General features: G+C 42.7%; 1 protein-coding gene across 3 annotated transcripts; it reads left to right on the top strand.

The window, feature by feature from the left end:
* The first annotated feature begins 895 nt into the window (after window positions 1–895).
* On the top strand, window positions 896–20,667 carry msi1b (musashi RNA binding protein 1b). Of its 3 annotated transcripts, XM_056420118.1 has the most exons (16): window positions 896–984; window positions 2,887–3,206; window positions 3,514–3,554; window positions 4,100–4,181; window positions 4,327–4,411; window positions 9,538–9,579; window positions 11,641–11,733; window positions 14,675–14,723; window positions 15,200–15,282; window positions 15,369–15,486; window positions 16,340–16,420; window positions 17,408–17,464; window positions 17,834–17,893; window positions 18,272–18,426; window positions 18,819–18,864; window positions 18,949–20,667. In XM_056420118.1, the coding sequence occupies exons 2-15, from the start codon at window positions 3,148–3,150 to the stop codon at window positions 18,858–18,860; spliced, it is 1,047 nt and encodes a 348-aa protein (XP_056276093.1). In that variant the 5' UTR covers window positions 896–984; window positions 2,887–3,147; the 3' UTR covers window positions 18,861–18,864; window positions 18,949–20,667. The 3 variants fall into 3 exon arrangements, with proteins under 3 accessions (XP_056276093.1, XP_056276092.1, XP_056276095.1); XM_056420117.1 differs by lacking the exon at window positions 896–984 and having other exon boundaries at window positions 3,053–3,206; window positions 18,954–20,667; XM_056420120.1 differs by lacking the exons at window positions 896–984; window positions 2,887–3,206; window positions 3,514–3,554; window positions 4,100–4,181; window positions 4,327–4,411 and adding an exon at window positions 4,445–5,945.
* The last annotated feature ends 245 nt before the right edge of the window (window positions 20,668–20,912 follow it).

Below are 20,912 nucleotides of genomic sequence, written 5' to 3'. Positions count from 1 at the left end.
AGGTGATATTAAACTCAAAACTTTCTTCTTTAACTGTTTGCATAGACTCCTCTGAATCAGACTTTTGGATTTCCAAATGCATGGTCTCTTTGTCTTTGATCCCCCCCACCCCCCCCTCTCTTGTTTTTTCTCAAAGAAAGTTGGCAGGAATGATAAGTTGGAAGTGGACTGGGAAGGAAAGAGGGCAAACTGAATGGGAGAGAACCTTTGAGAGTTAATGTAGTCCTTTATCTTTTCTCTCTCTTTCAGTGTAAAACGCTCACTTTCTCTCCCTGGATCACCTTATACCATTCTCAGGTTCAGCCTATCAGCACCTTTTTGTGTAGAGCTCTTGTTACCCCACCCTTGGGAAGATGGCATTATACTGTATTTGGAAGGGTAACAGAGCTCCCTCTATCTCCCTGAGACATGCCACTGACCTGTAATTAAGTCCCATTGTACTATTCAGAGGAAACTCTTCACCAAAACGGACAGAGGGCAATGTGTGTGGATTTCCAACAGCTCAGATACGGCTGTGACTAATGCTCCTCCACACAAGCTGGGTTTATCGAAATGGGCCACATGCAGCACACATGAGGGCTTGCATTTTCCTTCTCCAGAGAACTCAAAGCTATGTTGATTGATAATGAGATACAATCCACACTGACCATCTCTCATTAGTGAGCCATTGCTGGCCGCCTCTGCCTGTGTTCTCGTCGCTAGCTCTCTCTCCGCCTCAGCCGAGTGCCCTCCCCTCTACCCCCACCATTCAACCCCATTGATCATGCATGCAGAAATTTAACACACCCCTTAATTCCTGTCCAAATAGCCACTGTCCCACTTCCAGGGCTTCATCTTCTCATCTGCAGAGGATAGAGTGTGCAGGCTGCAGCACTCAGTGAAACTGTGTTAGTGAGGACAATCATGAATCTAAATCTGTGCCCAAACATCCTGGGTTACACACCCTGAGCTTGTGGTGTTGCTCTGAACATGATCGTGTTACAGGTATGTGTGTATTTCGGAGACATAACCAGCGCTATAAGTGTGTTGCACTGTCAGTATGCTCAAACATATCCAGACTTTCCAAACTTTGCACCAAACCCGGAGCCTCGCGTCGGCCAGCAGCCATTTTATACCCGCCATAAGTCAAAGTGGTTGTTGTCTTTGTGTTGCTCAGGCCATTGATTGGCCAAACGTTGGTTAGCAGGTCACATGTTGAGCCAGTGTTGAGAAGATTAGCTGGAGCTGGCTTTGCTACTAATTTGATACTTAAACCCCAGCAATGAATGAGCACACAAACCCCCTGTTATACACCACATGGCATAAGCCGGTTTGCAATATGCAAGGTGTATTAAGACAGAGGGACACATTGTTGGGGATGATGCTAGCTTCAAAGCAGAAAAGTGATATAAATAAACAGTGTATCGACATTCACAAAAAATTACTTAGCAAAAAGTCTGTTGGTGAATTGGAACAGTACTGTTCGTGAAGTTATAGATCAGTTATTATCAGTAATGAGGAAGGTTGAAAAATCCAACATTAAATAATACACCAGAAGTTGTCATTCAAGCACCACAGACACACTACAAGGGCCTGTGGGTACATTACAGGAGAAGTATGACTTTATGTTGACTTCATTTGATTAACGCTTGCTACTTGAATTGAGGCTTGATAAGTAATTTATTAACTAACTACTGGCAACTAATTGTGAAGCTGAGTCACTCTGTGGCCGGACTAACTTCTCTTGAGAACTGTAAGCACAACACATTTCAAGATAGGCTTCCAGCATTTCCTGTTATGGGTAAATTGGTGTCTGTGATGCTTTTTTGTTGTTGATTGAATTGATACCATATGATTTTACTTTTCTGACAATATAAATATAAGTTGCATGTACATGTTGTGTACAAGACCGTTTCGGCCTTATTTATAACTGTAAACTGCCTGTTAACACTTATACTATTTAGGATGGAAATTGCATCAAGTTAATCAAAATCAGTCAGAATATGACAGGAAGCCATGAGATGTTGCCTTCATAAGAAAAGCTCCATGTTTGAAACTTAAGTACAAAGGCTTTAGTTAAGAACCTCTGGATGTCATAATCTGTTTTAAATTACTTATGGTTTAGATTTGATAATGTTTTGTAAGCTTTTATTTTACATAATATAGATGATATGCAAATGAGGGGTTTCCTTTCAATTCAGTAGCTCTCTGTGAAACATGTCTCCGCCTTATGTTATGGCTATGTTTTAAGCTATGTTTTAAATTACACAGTACTATTAACATATTTTGTTGATATCAAATATTTAGAAAAAAAAACTTGTGTGTTTAATATTTTTAATTTGATTTATTGGTTGTTTTTTTAAACACTTTAAAGGCTAACTCAGGTTAGGCCTCACATAGAGCTGGCCGAATCTCCAACTCTTAAACTTTCCCCAAAGACCGTCAATGTAAGACATTTTTATATTTATGCCAGGCAGCCAGAGAGCTGGACTAAAGGTTCACCCAAGGAAAGACTGGCCTACTAATAGCCACTGATCACTCAGAACAGAAAATACAAAACAAGCAATTAGTTTGAGGTCTATTGTTCAGCTATATGGAGCCGTCTGTATGCCTTGGCTGGATATAACATTGTTTCAGTTAGCTACTTCCATCTAAAGAGGGCTCAAGAGTTACATTTCATTTGTATGTAAACTTACAGAGTTCTTTTGAAATATGTGAGTAAAATAGAAAAAAAACACGGTGTGCATGAAGGCTCTTAATGCACATGCGATTCAGTTGTTACTGTATTTCCTGTTACTTTTCACAAATGAGTAATCAAGTACATTGTTTTTTAGTTTCTCTTAAAAATACTTCAGCCCGAAAGACCACTTCTCTGTTAATCACGGCACGGGGCTTTTATTTTGGAAGGGGGCAGCGGAAGTGCCGCGGTTGGACGCTGCAGCCTTGACGCCGGGGCCGCGTGCCTCGTTGGTGGGATGAGAGAGAGACAGCAGCGGGATTGACTGGCTGGAGGAGGAGGTGGAGTCTGTCCCAGCCTGCATCTGGCCCGCTCGCCTCTCTGTCACCCCGGGCCAAACCCGCCCAGCTCCTCTCACTCAATCTGTTCTCCCGCACGGCTCGGCTCGGACACACGCAGCTCTCACTCACAACACACCGCGAGGACCCGGAATGGAGACGGAAGGGAGCCAGATCTGCCTGTCCACCACGGACTCCCCTCACGACCCCTGGTAACGAAGAAAACTAACTTTAAAGAAACTCTCTTCCCGACATCTGATCAGGAACAAACCGGGCATTCTGCTCAGGGGCACCGTGGTGTGCTCTGCAACCGGACTCTCACACACCTCCACACAGAGAGCCTTCATGGAAAACCCTCAATTATACACTCTCTAAATACGTCTTTACCTCCAGGGTTACACTTGAAAAAACCTCATTACAAAATTAGGTTGACTGTATAATCTCTCAATATGAATACGCCTGAATCCTCCTTTTATGAATATGCAAAAATATTATTTTTTCTCTCTTTTTTTTCCACAGCAAAATGTTCATAGGCGGACTCAGCTGGCAAACAACACAAGGTAAAACTGTTTCCACAACTTCCTCTCACAGAAATGCCTCTGAATCTGTCTTTAAAACTTTTGGCAAGGATCAAATGGAACTAATGGAAACTTCTTTTAAAAGCTGTATTTCTTAATAGTCCTGCTTGCTTACATTGGATTTGTTTATTTGTTTTCCCTTTTTTGAGTACGAATCCTGCTCCAGAATGAATGCACCCATTCAGAACTACCATAGAATGAACGAGGGGTTCCTAAAACCTCATTAAAAAGGGGGAAATCAGATTGTTCAATTTGTAAGAAAATGATACATTTCAGTTGGAATTAATGTTCACTTTCAAGTTGTCCGTGTTTCCCGTGTCCTGAATCTAGGTAATCATTTTATGTTTGCCTGATTTAATCAAAAACACTTATGAACTTTGGTGAGGGAAATCTCAGCCGAATGAAAGAGTGTTAATCTCTGGAGCCAAACTCCTTTGCTGATTTGATTATTAAAAAGAAGCCATTTCTTGTTAACCTCTCGATTCATAAATTAAGGGTGTGTTCTTTCCCCTTGTTTGGTTTCCCAGAGGGATTGAAGGAGTACTTCTGCAAGTACGGCGAGGTGAAGGAGTGTATGGTGATGCGAGATCCGGTTACTAAGCGCTCGAGGTGAGGGAACTGTGAGGCCGGCTTCTACGGCGGAGCTGAAAGTTTATCTGACCTCTGTGATTCCTCTCTGCTCATAACGTATCATTACATGTCCCCATCAGTTCCTGTGTCATTAATACCTTCTCCCCCTCCCTGATGTCTGCAGAGGGTTTGGATTCGTCACCTTTGTTGATCAGGCCGGCGTGGATAAAGTTTTGGCCCAAACCCGGCACGAGTTGGACTCAAAAACAGTGAGTTCTCTGTATTTACTAATCCCATTGCTCGGTGTTTGATTAGTGGGTTTTCCAATAATCCGCTAGAGAGGTCTATCGTTTCTGCATTTTTTTGTATGTTCACTGAGGTTCCCCTATGCCGATGTTTTTCTCAAACCAAGCCTGTGTCCGCTGCCACAACTCAGATGGGAGCACTTGACATGATTGACTCAGTAGTCGACGGTGGCGACACATGGGCGAATGTGCTCCGTCTTCACTCTTCAGCCAAATGGGCAAGAAAATGTCAGCCAGTGTCAATTTCCATAGAAACAAGGGGAGCCGGACAGGGTTGCTCTCACTGAGCATTTTTAATTTGGTTTCAAGGAAGAGTAAACCATAACTTTCTTTCTGCATTTTTTTTTCTGTCCCAAGGCGTAGAATTTACCCCCCACAAAAAGTTTCTCAATGGAACCAGCAAATGCAACCTGAAACCATCAAGGTGTAAAAGCAAAACAACAAACTCTTCCCAGCTACCTGTTGATCTCAGGATAAAATAAAACTGAATATCGTGATGACGAAGATCTTCACCTATGTGAATTGTAACTTAAAATGCATTAATTGCCTGTGTTGTAGTGTGTGTGATTGTGTGTGTGTGTGTGTGTGTGTGTGTGTGTCTTTTTGTCAGTAATGAATGTGGGTCGGTCTGGGAACAATGTGGCCCGTTGGTCGCCATAGGGACCACTGCCCCCGCCTCTCTCCTCTGTGGGAGTGGGGATGGCTGCTGGTTAGTCACTGTATTGAAATGAGGGGAGGCTATTTCTTCTTTCCCCTTTTGTGCTCTGAGCGATGCACCTTCTCAAATCTTTGGAGAATAAGTGGAGGTGCTGTGAAAGAAATAAGAAAAAAAAGAAGGAAAAATAACCGTCATTTGCTGTAGAAAGTTGCAAGGAAATGAGAAATGTTTATTGTGATGAATCCAAAATTAGGAAGGGTGGAATATGTTTGATGGAGAAGTCAAACTGAATTTTTCTTTTTCTTATCTTGGTGGTTTCCCCAATGCCCTAGTGCTATAGTGTCACTCACAGGCACAACAGCTTTTACAAGTAGCGACATCATGGTTGGACGCCACTAACTCGCCATGGGGTTTGTTTCCATAGTGACCCCCCCCTTATCCCCCCCTCCTCTCCACAGTTGAAGAATGGTTCTGTCACAGAAGAAAGGAATAAGAAAGAAAACAATGCACATCGTTTACAATCATTTCTTGGATACCAGAAATCAAGGCGGCATAAGCAGCCACAGACAGCAGAGGTCATGACACCGACGGTGTATCCTCACATCTGCTGAAAAGCAACTTATTTAGTTTATTTATGGAAGAGGCCAGTGATGATGATACCCTCCTTTTAACTTGAATCCTCCTCTAAACTTCTGCATGCGTCGACTGTGCGTGGCCTCGTGGGCCGTGGCAGGGCTGGCAGCTGGGTGTGTCGGTGGCGTCCGGCGGGGGCTGTGGCAGCCTCAGAGAATGAGTGTTTGGTGTGGAGAGGGCTCAGTGATCAGCCACAGGGGTTGGATGGTGAGTAGAGTAGGCCTTTTTAGACGGCTCACCCTGCCCCCCTCTACCTCTCTCGCATGCTAACAGGTTATCCTGTTCGAGAGGGGAGAGAAAAGTTCTCCAGTGGCAACAGAAAGAATGTGCCATGCTGTGACCGACTGAACCGCTCCGGCACTGGAATTAACAGAGCTTTGCACGGCCCAGAGGCTGAAGAGCAAATACGGTGCCGCAGAGGAATTTATTGGTACTTATTGTGTCGAAGGACAGATGCTGCCCCGGTTTTGAGCAGTTTAGGAAGGCAGGTTTTGACAGTGATTTATGCTACTGCTGCTCTGTTAGCTGCTCCTCTGGATGCCCTCCCAACTTCCTGCTGTCTGTAGCGTTAGTGACGGCCGGTGCAAACTGCACCTTTTGTGAGACAAAGTTTCCATTCAATCGCAGCTCCGAGGTGCTCAGCGGAGAGAGGTTTACAACGAAGTCACAGAGCTCTTTGCAGAGTTGCATCGGGCATATGTGTGGCCCCCCGTTAACCGTTTCCATGCTGACCTGAGTGGAAAGAAGAGGGGGTAGGCAGGATAACACCATCTGTGATTAGTATGGCTCTCCTAACTAATAGGATTGGCTTCAACAAGCTTGAGCTGTTCCTCAGAGATGTTGAGTGCTGCCCAATCGGCACGTTGCGTTAAGTGTGTTTCCAGCTCAGGCTGTGACAGGCAGCGCGCTCGGCTAACTGTTGCATGGCCGGGATGTGGTTGGTCCAAGGGGATTGCCCTGATTTCATAAACCTCTCTTGGAATTACATTCAGCTTCACCCCTGTTACCTTCTGGTTAGTGTGGAGAGGTTATGCCTCTGACGTCTTCACGTCTCTCTATAAAAAAGTTTTAAAAAAAAGTTGAAATCCGTCTCTATCTATGTTTTATTAAATGCATATGTTATGGAATGATACAGTTGGTCTGTAGCTACTTATTTTGCCTCATTGAACAATTTTAAATATACAAATATTTTTTGCTACATAATTAAAAAAGTAAAATCTCAGCACTATAAACTCTCAGATTTCCACACTCGTTATATACTGGGCCTTGATTGGATATTAAATATAATTTGTGATAGCTTATCTCACAACCTGGGGAAATAAAAGCAAAATTGTCTGCAACTAAATACCACAGGAGGAAAGCAGATGTTGTTTTAATGTCATTTCTGTGTTTTATTGATTTGAGAACATAATGTTAATCTGATGTCGATTATCAAACTATTTGTAACATCATGCTTGTTTTTTTTCCTCTTTTTTTGAGACGTCGTCCCTCATCAGGCCGTGAAAACAGTCTTTTAGAGTCAAACGCTGCTCAGGGAAGCTCAAACATCCGGCCAAAGTAACAATAAGCAAAACACATTGTTGTGTGAGCTAAGGGGGATTTTATATATTTGACCTGAATTTGCTATGATCACCTTCTTTTTCCTCCACGAAACAAAACGATTGCAGCGACGTCATGTGTTCAATGTCCACTATTTCATCCCCTCGGATGTGCTGTGTGCTGCCATTTGTTTGATTTTGTTTGTTTGTGTGTGTCTGTTTGTTTTTGAATGTGCACAGGAGTGTTGGACATCAGGAGGGTTGGTGACCGGAGGTGACTATCAGAGTAGTCTAGCCACCATAGAAACTAAACAGTAGACTCTGCATCTGATGCTCCAGTCTTAGCCTATAGTCTTCTCACTCTGCTCTCTAGAACAAAAGAAGAAGAAAACATACGGTGTTGTCAACTGTTATTCAAGTAGAAACAACACTGTCTGCTAAATGCATGTTGTTTGCCGTAGAGGCTCTAGCTCTCGACCGTCGTTCAACTCTACCCTCTCATGGTTGCGGACTAATCTTAGCGCTGAACTGTCTCACCATCTGTTCGTGTAACAGCAGTACAGTGTGGAGTAGTCTAGTTGTTCTCTAGCTCTATTAGATCAGTATAGACTAATATAGACGTCTCAAATTCCAATTTTGCAGCCTGTCTATGATTGCATCCTCATGGCATGGTGTGGTTCTCTCTCTCCGATCTTTAACCTCGGTGACCTTCAGTGGGCTCGACCATATTGTGTATACATTTCTATTGTTTGTGTTTGTAGTTTTAGTGTCGAGATTTATATCAAAACGGCTAAGCTGATGCTTTTTCCTGGGTGTGAACGTAACGAGCTGCAGGGCAGAGGACGATCTGGATCGCCTCAAAGAAAGCGTGCGGGAGGATGAATGGTCCCTGTTGTTGTCGTCACTTCCGTCCGAAGGAGAGGGAGGCAAAAACAAACAAACACAAACAAACAAAATTGGGTGGATCTTGCCGTCAGTGTGGTTTGGGTGACAGCTCCCTTCCCCCCCCTTTGCCCTGTCCCCGTCTTTCTCTCTCTCCTTGGTGCGCACACTCTTTTTCGGACACACTTGTCCTCCGGCCCGGGCTCTCCTCGCCGAGGTGAGGCGTGTTTGTGATTGTAGTGCCCGTGTGAGATTCCAGGAGATCACATGTCACATGAGAGTGGCGAGAGAGGCAGGAGTTCACAGGACATTCCCGGGCATTCACCTGAGCACAGCTGCACACACACAGCTGCACGCACACACACACACACACACACTGGAATATAAACACAAGCAAGCAAACTTGGGATTTAAATCACATTCATGTTTCATATAGATGCACAAACACTGAAGGTTGTATCCTTGTTTTTATGCTAATATCGATGTGTGTGTGATCGTATTCCAGATTAAACATCACAAACTGATGTACAGTAGGTTATATGAAGATAGGATCATTTAAATGGTTGTCATATTTTTTTCCTTCACTGAGACCTACAGTAGTTCTAGTTTTCTTTGCCCAGGTTTTGGGTATCTGTCATTGAGATTTTCTTTTCATAAACAATGTTGCATTAACTTTGGATGAATCACAGACCTCTAATTTCTACCAAATGAACAGTTCCCATGAAAACTATTGACGGCATGTTTTGTGGATCATCAAGAGCAACATTGTTTCTGAAAAGAGGTTTTAATGTAGTTTGTAATAGCTAATCTCACAACGTGGCTCAATAAAAGCTAAACTATCTGTAATTAAATACCACAAGAGGAAAGCAGATTTAAAAAAGATCAGAAATTAGTGGAAATTATTTAAACGTATTATCACATCCTGGATCTTAAATTGATTCTCCTTTTATACGTCATCTACCGTTACATCAATGTCAAAGCACACACACACACACACACACCCCTACACACACACATTAACAATTGAAAGCAGTGCGTTCATCACCAATGAGAACATACTGTTCATTCAATGTCAACTTTAACTTCAGGTTTTACATCATAAGTATATATGGTGTCTGTTTTCCAGCACAGTGAGGCCCGAGAATAACGATAATTAAAAAGAGAGGCGTGTTTAACGTCTTCGCTTTGATTTAGGCTCGGTGAATTACACATGGAATAATAACATGGATGTGTTGCACCTTCATCGATGAGTCGTTTGAGAATGAAAGCTGAGGCTGTGATGTCAGAGAGCTCCCCAGGAAGGCGACAGGTTGCTGTGTCATCTGTTTCCTGACACAACACCAACCAGTCCTCTCTTTTTCTGTATTCTCTCCCCGCAGATCGATCCTAAGGTTGCGTTCCCTCGCAGAGCTCAGCCCAAGGTGAGTGAAAGCGCCTCCCCGTGTTGGTTTCACGAGCATTGTTTGCAGCAGGCGAGTGCGTCTCTCAGAGTCGCTAATGCCTCGTAATCTGATCAACGTGAGCAGCGCTGACATCGCTGAACTGTTATGTAATCATGTGTGTACAGAAAAGTTCACAACTTTAAGGACACTCATTGTTGTCAAACCCACCGAAACATGGGTGTTGTGTTTCTAGTACACTGAGTCCTGATCTCAGCCGACATTCACAACAACATGGGGAGAAACATACAGGATGCCTTAGTGAGGCATGGAGTCATACTGGTGGTGTGTGTGTGGGGACTTTAAGGCTGGACAATATATCAATACAATATTATTATCATATGGGAATAAGTGTTGTCTTTTCCTGGTTTTAAAAGCTGCATTACAGTAAATTGAGGTATTTTATGAACTCACTAGACTTCTCCGGATGTTCTATTATTTGCATATTACTGACGATTATCTATCAAAACTTTAATTGTTTAAATATTTTTGTAAAACCACCAATAGTCAACCCTTCAACCCATTGTTGCAATATTGTTATTGAGGTATTAAGATAAATATTAATACATATAAATAAATATTGTGATATCAGAATATTGTGATTTGAGATGTTGTCCATGTTGCTCAGCTTTGTACCATTCACAAAATGAACACAACGCATATGTTGTTGCTCTGGTGCCCCATTCTGCGTTCCAGCTGCACAAAGTGCCTTAAGAATGTATGAGAATAAAATGATAAAAATTACTTCACATAAAAGACCAATATGAATCACTGAAATTGCTGAATGTACTTTTCATGGACAATATAGTTCAATGATGCAGTGCACATGTAAATTAAAGTGAACGTGGCCATTGCACACAGTGCAACAAGAAATGGAGTTTAAAAAAAAAATACTTGTAGTTTATAATATATGTATTTATTTTGTAATAATGTTATTATATCACAGTTTAGCTTGATTAATACAAAGCTTGAGTTATATGCTTTACAAAACTGGTTCTTGTTTCTCGTATGCTGAATGACCCAAAATTGCATAACACTGTATATTGTGTCGCGTTAGCAAATTCTAATGGATGTCAGGCACACGTCCAGTGTTAATGTGTGTACAGACAACCTGCTTCCTTGTGTCTGATTACTATCTATATTTTAATAACATTCCATCCACTCTCAAAGAGAATACAATATATGTTACACTTAGATGAAGTGTAAAAGTATAATATCACCTTTATTTAGGCCCCGAATGAAACCTTGAATGAAAAACAAGCGTGTCATTCTCTTGAAGTGACCGACTGAGAAAGCTCATTTAGCTATGAAAGAAAGTAAAAGTGATGCAATATATCCAAAATAATTGAAGTGTTTTGCAGCACCCAGGGTTTGCTTTGAGTCCATCGAAGGAAACAACGCTTTTTATTCAGTGCAGTTTTAACTTATCCTGTTTGGTCCTCAAGTAAAAGTGTTAAACCAACAACAACAGTGTTTACGAATGCCCCCACACACCTGATAGTAAAGCACAATTATTTAATATAATATAATCATGAATATGTGTGTGTAACTACGGTTGGTCAAAGTGTTCTGATCATTTCCATTTCTTAGATGGTGTTGTAGGACACAGATACATGATAACCATGTTGTAAAAAACACTTTCATTTAATTGCTCGAGCAATACGTTACTTTGTTTTTGTCAATGCTCAGAAAATAACAAATACAATATGGGAAAAATTGTTATTGTCTTTTTGCAATTTTAAGTTACGTTTTCTGCTATTTCTTATTCAACTGAGGTTTCAAAAATATAATTATTAATACTAGCGGTAAGGATAGCACACAGTAACAATTACAGTAAAAGGAAAAATTGTACATTTGACACTAAAAATACAATTGATTTCTTTAAAAGTAATTAAGTGGCTTATTATTGTATTCTTGACAAAAAAGTAATTGTATCTACGTCTATTTAAACAGAAATTTTAGTAGATGTACCATTGAATAAAAAATTTACAAGATGATCAGTCAGAATAAATATATGTGTTCATGGCTTTCCTCTCCTCACAGTTAGTGACTCGAACCAAGAAGATCTTTGTGGGAGGCCTGTCCGTGAACACGACCATCGAGGATGTGAAACAATACTTCGACCAGTTCGGGAAGGTGAGAGATATTTTAAGAGTGTTAAAGTTGTTGAGACACACGATGGTGGAAATGTTTGACAGAACATTGGCAATTTTGATCAGAATGAAAATAAGGATTACAGATGACAGTTTTAATGTCTTGTTGGTATTTGTGCAGCAACAAATCAACAGTTTAGGAACACGTAGCACAACATCCCACCAGGCTGATTCACCACAAATTCTCTGAGAAAAACTTCACTTGGAATGGAGAGACCGCCTTGAAGTGAAGGGGTTACTGCGAGGAGGAGGAGGAGGGAGAGAAAGGAGGGAGAGAAAACGCTTGTAGAGAGTAGGAGGGGGAAAATAACGAGGCTGGGAGGCTCCGGGAGCAGCAGGCGAAGTTAGGGGGACTTGAAGAGGGAGCAGAGAGAAGGAAGCGGGAGGGAGGGGGGAGAAAAGTTTTGTAGTGAGTGTGTGGTGATGGTGAGGAAGGAGGAGGGATTATCAGAATCTGAATTAATCTGATGTAACAGCTGCTCCTACCCACAACCCCCTCCTGGCCCGTTACCGTGGTGACCTGGCTTGCCCATTGTCCCCAAGTAATTCTGTGGGTATGGGGGTTTTGTTCTGATGGAGGAGGGACAAGGTGGGGTTTGGGGGTGTTAGCATGAGTGTGTGTGAGTTGGGTGGGGGGTCAACGCAGTCGTTTAGTACCAATACATTTAGTTTGACTAACGCTCAAAAACCTGCTTTCACTTAGCCTTCATTTATGCATTTTTAAAACTATTTCTTTATGAAGTTTTGTCCGAGTTCTTGGATATTCGGAGGACTCTGAGGCGGAGAATAGAGGATGGGCTGACAAAGGCACCGACAAGAGGGAGGGCCTTATTGAGAGAGGGAACTGGGGCAAAGATGGGGTTTCGGGGGGGTTACGGGGGACCATTATGCCTTTTACAAAGCTAGACAAATATTTTGTTAGTTTGTCCAGAAGTTATCTGCATACTGGGAGTCTCTGTACTCTTCTAAATGGGTACTCAAATAGAAAACTGACCATCAATAATATATATGCCATGTGAGATTTGGTTGATGTTGTGCAAAACTAATTTGACAAAAACAAGACAAAAACCATATCAACTTTTTCAGCCGAGCGCAATCTCAAAACCTTTCAAAGTCAAACATGGGAAGACTGTTTTAGCCACTGGGTTTCCGACTGCATGGCACTTTATTTTCAGTGCCAAAGGTTTGGCCTCGAGTTTCCCTGCGCTCCCTCCTCAATCATAACGTCTAGATGAATTTTGCCGAGAGATATCGAGGGGATGGATGGGTGAAATGTAGGCTCCAGCCATCCATGGAAGTTCCTGATTAGACTGCCTCACTGGACCTTTTGTGTCCCTTCCTGGTGAGGACAAAGGAGCGCGCAGAGGGATGGGCAGGGGATAACAGAGAAGATGAGAGGAGGAGGAAAAAAAAGAGTAAGAGGGAATATTGTCCGCCGGTACGCCATTAAAATGTGCAGTGTTTAAAATATCAAGCAATGACCTGGAATTAACTTGTGGTGTTAAACTGGAACTGCAGGTGTTATTGTCATGTTTCGATCGCATCCGCCAGAGAAAGTGTGTGTTCCTGTCAAGGTTCCTGTTTGTTTGACTTCTTAACTCTCGCTCTCTGATCAATGGATTGTTTAAAGATGTGTCAATCTGAGGCGTTTCTACAGTCGGGCCTCTTGGATAAAAGTCTCAGCTCAACGGCAAAAAATAAAGAGTGTTCTTGCCGAGATACAAGAGAACTCTGTTGCATGCTTTGAGCCAGTGTCCATCTGGAAGGAGGCAGTGGCTTGAGAGGCATCAGAGTAACAGGTCCCCTTTCACACTGACACTCCTCAGTCACCTTTGACCTTTCTGTGGGCAAACTGCCCTTCGGGGTCCACACGCACACACTCACAGTGTGCTGTCTGACTATGAGACTATGAGAAATTATTCAGTGGCTTATATCCAGTCAATTTATTATAGATTGAGAGCACAGATTAATTTACCAAATGTTTATTTGGACCTGTGTGTGCAGACTAGAGTATAAACATGTCAGCTTTTTACAAGAGAGGAGGGGGGGGGGGGGGGGGCAGAAGAGTAGGTCAACTTTGAAACTCACTCTGTTTGTGTGTATGTAGAATAGACACCTGTGTCTTTGCTCTATAAAGAGAGGCCAGTCCGGAGGGAGAGGTCAAAGGGAGAAGAGGAGGAGGAGGAATTATAGCTGACTGTGCCAACAAACAAAGCCTCCAGGCCTCTTTGTTCTCCCTCTCCTTTTGTCTCTTCTTTCTCCTCCCTTTCCACTTTGACCCAATCTTTTTTCCCTTTTTTCCCCCTCTTACAGGACTCTCTGTGCTCTCTTTCACCATATCTCCACCTGTCGCTATTCCTCCCGCTATCCGCTCTCCCCTCTCATCGCGTCTCCACCTGCCCACAGGATTCACCTTTCTGCTAATGACTGGCTCCATTTTTTTCTCCCCAGAGTTTCCCTGTTTGCCGCCCACTTTGTCCCACTGGCACTCTCCCACTATTCATAAAGCATATTTGATGTTGGCTCAGGCTCCTTTATCTGGACTTTTTGTACAGTTGCCATGGGAATGCACAAACTTTGGGGGGGAGATTATGGGCTGTCTGTGAGAAGGATTGTGACCGGTGCAGTTTAGCAGCAAATAAGACTTCCAACTTCTCATGCCACCCATTGTGTCTGTTACTCATCCACAGCACCAGGGCTTGTTGTACAGTATTTCTTCATATGTTCCTGCCTTCGCCCCCTCTGCCTCCTTTCTGTAACCTGTCGCTCGTCTCCAGTCCTCTCCCTCCCTCCTTCCCCCTCCTTTCTGTCCATCTGTTGCTGAGCCTCCCTGCAGAACTTGAGACGGGCTGAGGTCAGGCAATATGCTGCGTAGCAAGTGAGGGAGCGCCGCCTAAAAAACGGTGTTGTTTGTCTTCCCCCAGGTCGACGATGCCATGCTCATGTTCGACAAGACCACCAACAGACACAGAGGTGAGACGGACCGACCCATTTCCACGTCCGTTCAATCCCTACACATTTCCTCGTCTTCGATGGTTTACTACTCTTCCTCCAGTCCTTCCAGGGTATCTATTGATCACCCTCCACCCCCCACGGGCCTCCTTCCTGTGGGCTGAGCTGGAGGAGACGAACAGGGCTAGTCTAATTAGCCAGTCCGTTAATCTGGATCAGGATAAAGCCTCCTTAAGCACCTCCTCCCCACCCTGGGACTGATCGATTATGACAGCCTACCGGTTTTGCTCGGGCCTTCTAGCCAGGAAGGGAGGGAAGAAAGGATGAGTGCTGAGCAGAAGCATTGGAAGGGGGGGGGGGGGGAATGTGTTAAGCGGCTATTACAGCACTGATTACTGTAGACTATGAGCCTTACTGCTGCACAAAAAAGTCTACTGTCTATCTGCCCCATACTGTGTGAAGTGTCCTTACTCATAAACTTGCCTTGTCCTCTCCAGGGTTCGGCTTTGTGACGTTTGAGAACGAGGATGTGGTGGAAAAAGTCTGCGAAATCCACTTCCACGAGATCAACAACAAAATGGTCAGCAGCCCGATTTGTGGAAGACTCTAGTACCAGCGTGTTCTGTAGAAACTAGAAGTAATGATGTGTGTGTTGCATGGGAACAGGTGGAATGTAAGAAAGCTCAGCCCAAAGAGGTGATGTCCCCCACGGGCTCAGCCAGGGGGCGCTCCCGTGTGATGCCATATGGAATGGACGCCTTCATGCTGGGCATTGGTATGCTAGGTAAGGTGGTTTTGATCAGGAAGGACGCGTCAGCACACATGAACATTACAATAAGTATTGCACTAAGACCGCAGCTGTCTGAAAGGTCACATGGCGCCTCAGGGGGAGAAAGCTGACCACTAAACCGGTCGCAACTCTTCACCGTGCAGCTTTGATTACTGAGACCTCAGACTTTAGAAGTGCAGAAAAACAACTGTGTATTTTAAGTTATATGCAGTGTTTGTTTTTTACAGTGCTTTAATTAAATTTGAGAAATCTCCCTTCACATATTTACAACATTTTCCCCTCAAGCTGACTAGAATTCCTCATGAAGTAAAAATAGTGGAATGGTCCTTTAATAACTCTGATCTGCTTGTTGACGTGAACGTTCCCCTCTACGACAGTGGTGCCAACCCATGAACAGATCTTAACACTAGTCAGGACCTGTTTGTGCATCTGAAGCTAAACTTACCAACGCTGCCACCTGCTGTTCAGTCTCACGACAGCTTTTTCCTCTCCAGTATCTCAGTGCTTTTATTAAACACTGCAGATTAAGGGATATGCCACCACATGTACACTAACAATTCAACAGTAGTGAATTAGTTGTTGTATTTTTGGGTGCTCATAATTGATAACATTATTATCATTACATGTCTGAATGTTGTTCTGAGCTCGGTTATCCAGGTGTCGGTGTGTTGTATACACTATACACATCTCTGTATAGTGTGCACTGCTCAACTCTTTCCTTGTGAAAACAATCCAGACCACAGGTGTAGAATATCCCCCACCTGCATGTCCCAGACTGTGTCATGCTTTACTGTGAGGGGGCAGCACATCCACACACCTGTTGTTCACGGGGATTTTGTTTCCACAGGTTATCCAGGCTTCCAGACAGCCACCTACACCAGTCGGAGCTATGCTGGCATCGCTCCTGGATACACCTACCAGTTCCCTGGTAATCACAGCACACTTCTGCTCCTGATACACTCAACGGAGAAACTTTTCCACAGCCATGTTTAGGATGAACAATGTTTTCCTTGTAGTTAAAGAATCTTAAATGACTTCTTGTTGGTTGCTGAAGGATTTAAAACAAATTGTGATGTGAAGAATATATTATATTCTAAGCTACCAGGGACCACCTACGTTCTGTGTTGAGCCCATTCAACAGCGATGCCAGCAGCTCTGTGTGGCTGCACAGCGCTCATGAGCTAAATGTTAACAGTGACAATGCTAACATGCTGTCATTTAGCAATATAGTAATATTTACACCATCATAGTTTTGCATTCTAGAAAAGCCGGAGAATGTATCCTCGAGAGATCTTACATGTGTAGAACATATCACAGCAATCCATCTCATAGTTGCAGCTTAGATATATATGTCTTAAATATTTCAATGAAAGTGTGTTTTGGTGTAAATTATCTCCTGCCCTGATAAATTAACTTCAATCAGTGTTGTGTTGTTGACCAGACAGTAGACACACTGTCACAAATACAAACATGTTTCCATAGAAGCATGTGAAACACTGTGAGTGTAAATGGCTGCTTGTAAATATCAGGGAGTGGAATTGTGTTTGTGCGAGTGTGTTAGTATTGCAGTGTATTTCACTTGAGTGTATGACGCTAATCTAGGGGTTACTCCCACAATTAGGTGTTTTGCACATTGATGAAGTCAAAGTTCACTCTTGGATCTAAATAACATTGCTGTTGTAACATTTGCTGTATTTCTTGCTATTTAATACTGATATCACTATATTTAAAAGCATTCTTCCCTCCTTTAACTCGTGCTTGCATCTCCCAAACCTTGTGTGTTCCAATATGTGCTCTCCATACCTCCTGTCGTCACCTCCGAGGGGTTTCCCTGCCAGTGTGTGTGTGTGTGTGTGTTTTCCTTGCTGGTGGTGATGGTGTGTGTCTCAACAGCACTCTGATGTTTCTGTTTTAGAGTTCCACTTAGAGAGGACTCCCCTTCTGACTTCACCCCACCCCCCTGAGCTCACAGGTCAGTCAGTCACTCCTCTGGACTTTACAAGCAGCATGTTGTCAGTCTGCGACACTCTTCGGTCCGCATGTTTGTGGTTGTCAGTTCTCCTCGGTCTCTATCTGAAGGCAGGATTGCCGACAGTAATAAGGAAGGTTTTTATTCATAGGCTCCCTGCAGTGACTTCATCGACCCCTCTGTCTTTGTTTAGTTTTATCATCAACAATACTGTCTTTGACAGTTTTTACTTCTATGTCTGTGTATCCGCAAGCCTTCATTGAAAATATCAGAAAGTTCTTTGGGTCACGGGAGAGAGACTTTTAATTATTAGTAGTTCATTTATCTGTGTTTGCACACCGAAACATTTAACCTGGATCTTTGCCTCTTTAGCCATTCCTCTGACCGCTTATGGATCCATGGCAGCAGCAGCAGCAGCGGCAGTCGTTAGAGGTATGAACAATTAAAGGGCCTCACTTTTATTCTTGTCATTGCAATGCTATCACGGGAAATTAAAAGGACCAGCTTCTCAATTAACAGAATTCTGACAGAACTCAAAATTAGAAAAGGGTTGATTCCAGATCAAGAGAAAAGAAAAAGTAGAGAGAAAAAAAAGAGAGTTAACAAAAAAAAGTTAAATCACTGTCCTTAAAATCAAGACAATGAGTTAAAAGATGAAAATGCTCCATATAGCAGATGGGAACTATATAGTTGGGGGATCATTTTCCACATCTGGTGTAGTCAATGGATCCATTGTTATTATACACATATTGTCAACAGACACTAGATATGATATGTTGCATGTAAATATTGTTTTCATTTTGCTTCTAGGCTCCAACCAGGCTCGCTCAGCTGGATTTTTAGGTACGAACAGCCCGGGGTCGATGGCGGACCTTTATGGAACGGCCGGTCAGGAGTCGGCTGTCAGCAGCTACCTCAGTGCTGCAAGCCCCTCCCCAAACGCTGGATTCGGCCACAGTTTGGGGGTAAGATGTCCTCTCTACTGATTACCTTTTCATCACTAGTTTCTGTCCCCGTTCCTTATAATAACCTAAAGCATTAGGTCATGTGACTGTTGCCTCCGATGATATTACATGAAAAATCTGTTTCCAAATACTGCTCTGCTCATCTTCAGTAATACATTTTCCACCTGAGAACAATTTATTGATATTTTGGGTGTTTAAAAAAAATAAAAAATATGTGATCTGTTTTGTGAGTTGAGGGCCATCATGACTCGGGATGTGTGCGGTTATCCTTCCAAACAAAACACAGCAGCAGTTCACTTTTCACCTGATTTGCATCTTCATACCTAAAGAATGAAATTAATTGAGTCTGAGAACAATTCGTGAACTGTGAACTTGTCTGTCTGCTCCAACAGGGCCCTTTGATCGCCACGGCCTTCACCAACGGCTATCACTGAGACTGTAAGTCGTCATCTTGTTCAGCCTAACATGCAGGACTGTTAAATTTGGCCTCACCTGTGAGTAACTAGGTGTCTTTTGTGTCAGTGCAGAGATGTAGACTGAGAGTTGGAAGGAGTTGAAGCTGCTTTGGAGCTGATCTGGCCGGTCTCTGTCCAGTCCCCCTCTCTGGCTGGGGCAGCGCAACCTTCTCCTCTCCAGCTCTCCACCCTGGTATCAGCCTCGACCCAGCCCACCCTATTGACGCCTCACTTAACTCCCCCTCCTGAGAAAAATATATGAAGAGAACGTTCATGAAAGGAGCAAACAAGTTTATGACTACATGTAATCGCAACACATAAGATGCTGTCTTTTTTTCTTTCTGTTTTTATGTTTCACCATGCTATTTTTGTTGTTGTGATGCCTGCGTTGTTTCTTTATCTGTTTTGGCTGTGTGTTATTGGTTTTTTGACCTCTGAATCTGATCTTGATTGAGATAAGAGGAGAAAAATCTCCAGGGGAAGACTGTTTGAAGGTCAGGAGCTGTAATTTGTACTGAAAAACTGTATATTTGTCACTAGTTCATACTGAATTTTAACAAAACATTTGTGATTAATACTATTTCTTGAAAATGTGTCACAAAGTGTATATCTTGGTAGGTTTTTAACAAAAAATTGTTACACTAATAATGGTCAGACGACAAGGGTTTTAGTCACATTTACTTAATAGGCCTACATGAGCTGTAAAATTTTGTAAAATATTGTAAATATGACTGGTTTCTTGGGGGGGCGGGGCTCAGCTTATGTTTGTGAGTGGGAGGTGGGAGGCTAATACGCTTCTTTCATGAATTGGTATGTGTCGGAAAGCTTGATTGTTACGTATCATAGTTTCATGGAGGATGTCAATAACTTGTCAGTGAATATTAGACCAGCCACATACTGGGTTCCTCTGCATTTAAAAAACGCCTCAGAGTTGAAACAAGTTCAGGGGGAAGGAGGCTGAGTCTGGAACAATACTTTACTTTTGGGGATACATGGCTGTGAGTAAAAAAAAAAAAAAAAACATGCTGTTTTCTTACTTTGTCATATTGTTGTTTGAACTGTGATTTTCAATATGCTATGATTGTTTGTGAAGGAAAATTAAGGAGTCGCGTGCAGCAGCAGTCATGCACAGTTAACCCTGTTGTGACTGATCTGCTCTGCCGGTTGCGTTGATGTTTGCGTGAGCGTGTCATGTGGTTTTCTACACATTGGTTTCCAATGTGCCATGTGCTGGGGGGCGGGGGGGGGGGGTCTGTACCTCAGTTGCAAATGTGAAATTTTAATATGACTTTTTTTATCATTACATTAACATCTATGTCAAAGTGAGGATTGTTAAGGTGACTTTTCCAACAAGAAAGGTGAGGGGGGTCTTATTAACTCTTGTTTACCTGTCACCCCCCCCCCCCCCCCTCTCCCCACAATCCGTCACTACATATCCACTGGAGGTCACAGACTGTAGCAATGTGACAGCTATTTTTAGACCAAAACAATTATGTTCAGAGCTACTAGGACGTTGCACTGGCCAATCACGATACATGTGTTTTCCTTCGAATGTTAGCTTAAGAACAAAGCACTCTTCATCTACAAATACCAGGTTTTACATTTTTATACACTTGCTCACACTGCTGTGGCCTACCTCGGTAGGTCATAATTTGATGCTGTTTTCACTGAAAAATAACAATCTTGTCAACACTGTAACATTTTCTGATTTTCTTTTTCCTGTCATGTTTATTCTTTTGAAAAAAAACTTTTTAAAATTCCTAATAAATTATTTTAAAACATTCCATATATGTGTCCTGTACCTTTTTTGTACTTCATGATTTTCTTCTTCTTTTGAATGAAATGCAAACTTGGCTAAAAGAATGGAATGTTGTTCACGTTTGTATGTTTTCTTTCTCACGATGAAGGTGAAGGATTAGCGCTCTGCAGTCCGGATAATCTGAGTTTCATGCTAATTGAGAGGCTTCCACACATTTTCACGTCACATAAAACAAACAAAGAAATTAGGAAACTTCATTCCACAACTGGTGT

This window comes from Pseudoliparis swirei, chromosome 7 (genome assembly GCF_029220125.1).
Source record: "Pseudoliparis swirei isolate HS2019 ecotype Mariana Trench chromosome 7, NWPU_hadal_v1, whole genome shotgun sequence".
NCBI classification, from domain to species: domain Eukaryota; kingdom Metazoa; phylum Chordata; class Actinopteri; order Perciformes; family Liparidae; genus Pseudoliparis; species Pseudoliparis swirei.
This window is presented reverse-complemented; position numbering and strand designations above follow the sequence as displayed.

What these genes read in the sequence shown, in the direction of transcription:
- msi1b (XM_056420118.1), top strand. Translation starts at nt 3,148, where the DNA reads ATGGAGACGGAAGGGAGCCAGATCTGCCTGTCCACCACGGACTCCCCT. An exon ending in GCTGGGCATTGGTATGCTAG is followed by an intron (nt 15,487 to 16,339) that starts GTAAGGTGGTTT and finishes TTGTTTCCACAG; the next exon opens with GTTATCCAGGCTTCCAGACA. An exon ending in GATTCGGCCACAGTTTGGGG is followed by an intron (nt 18,427 to 18,818) that starts GTAAGATGTCCT and finishes CTGCTCCAACAG; the next exon opens with GGCCCTTTGATCGCCACGGC.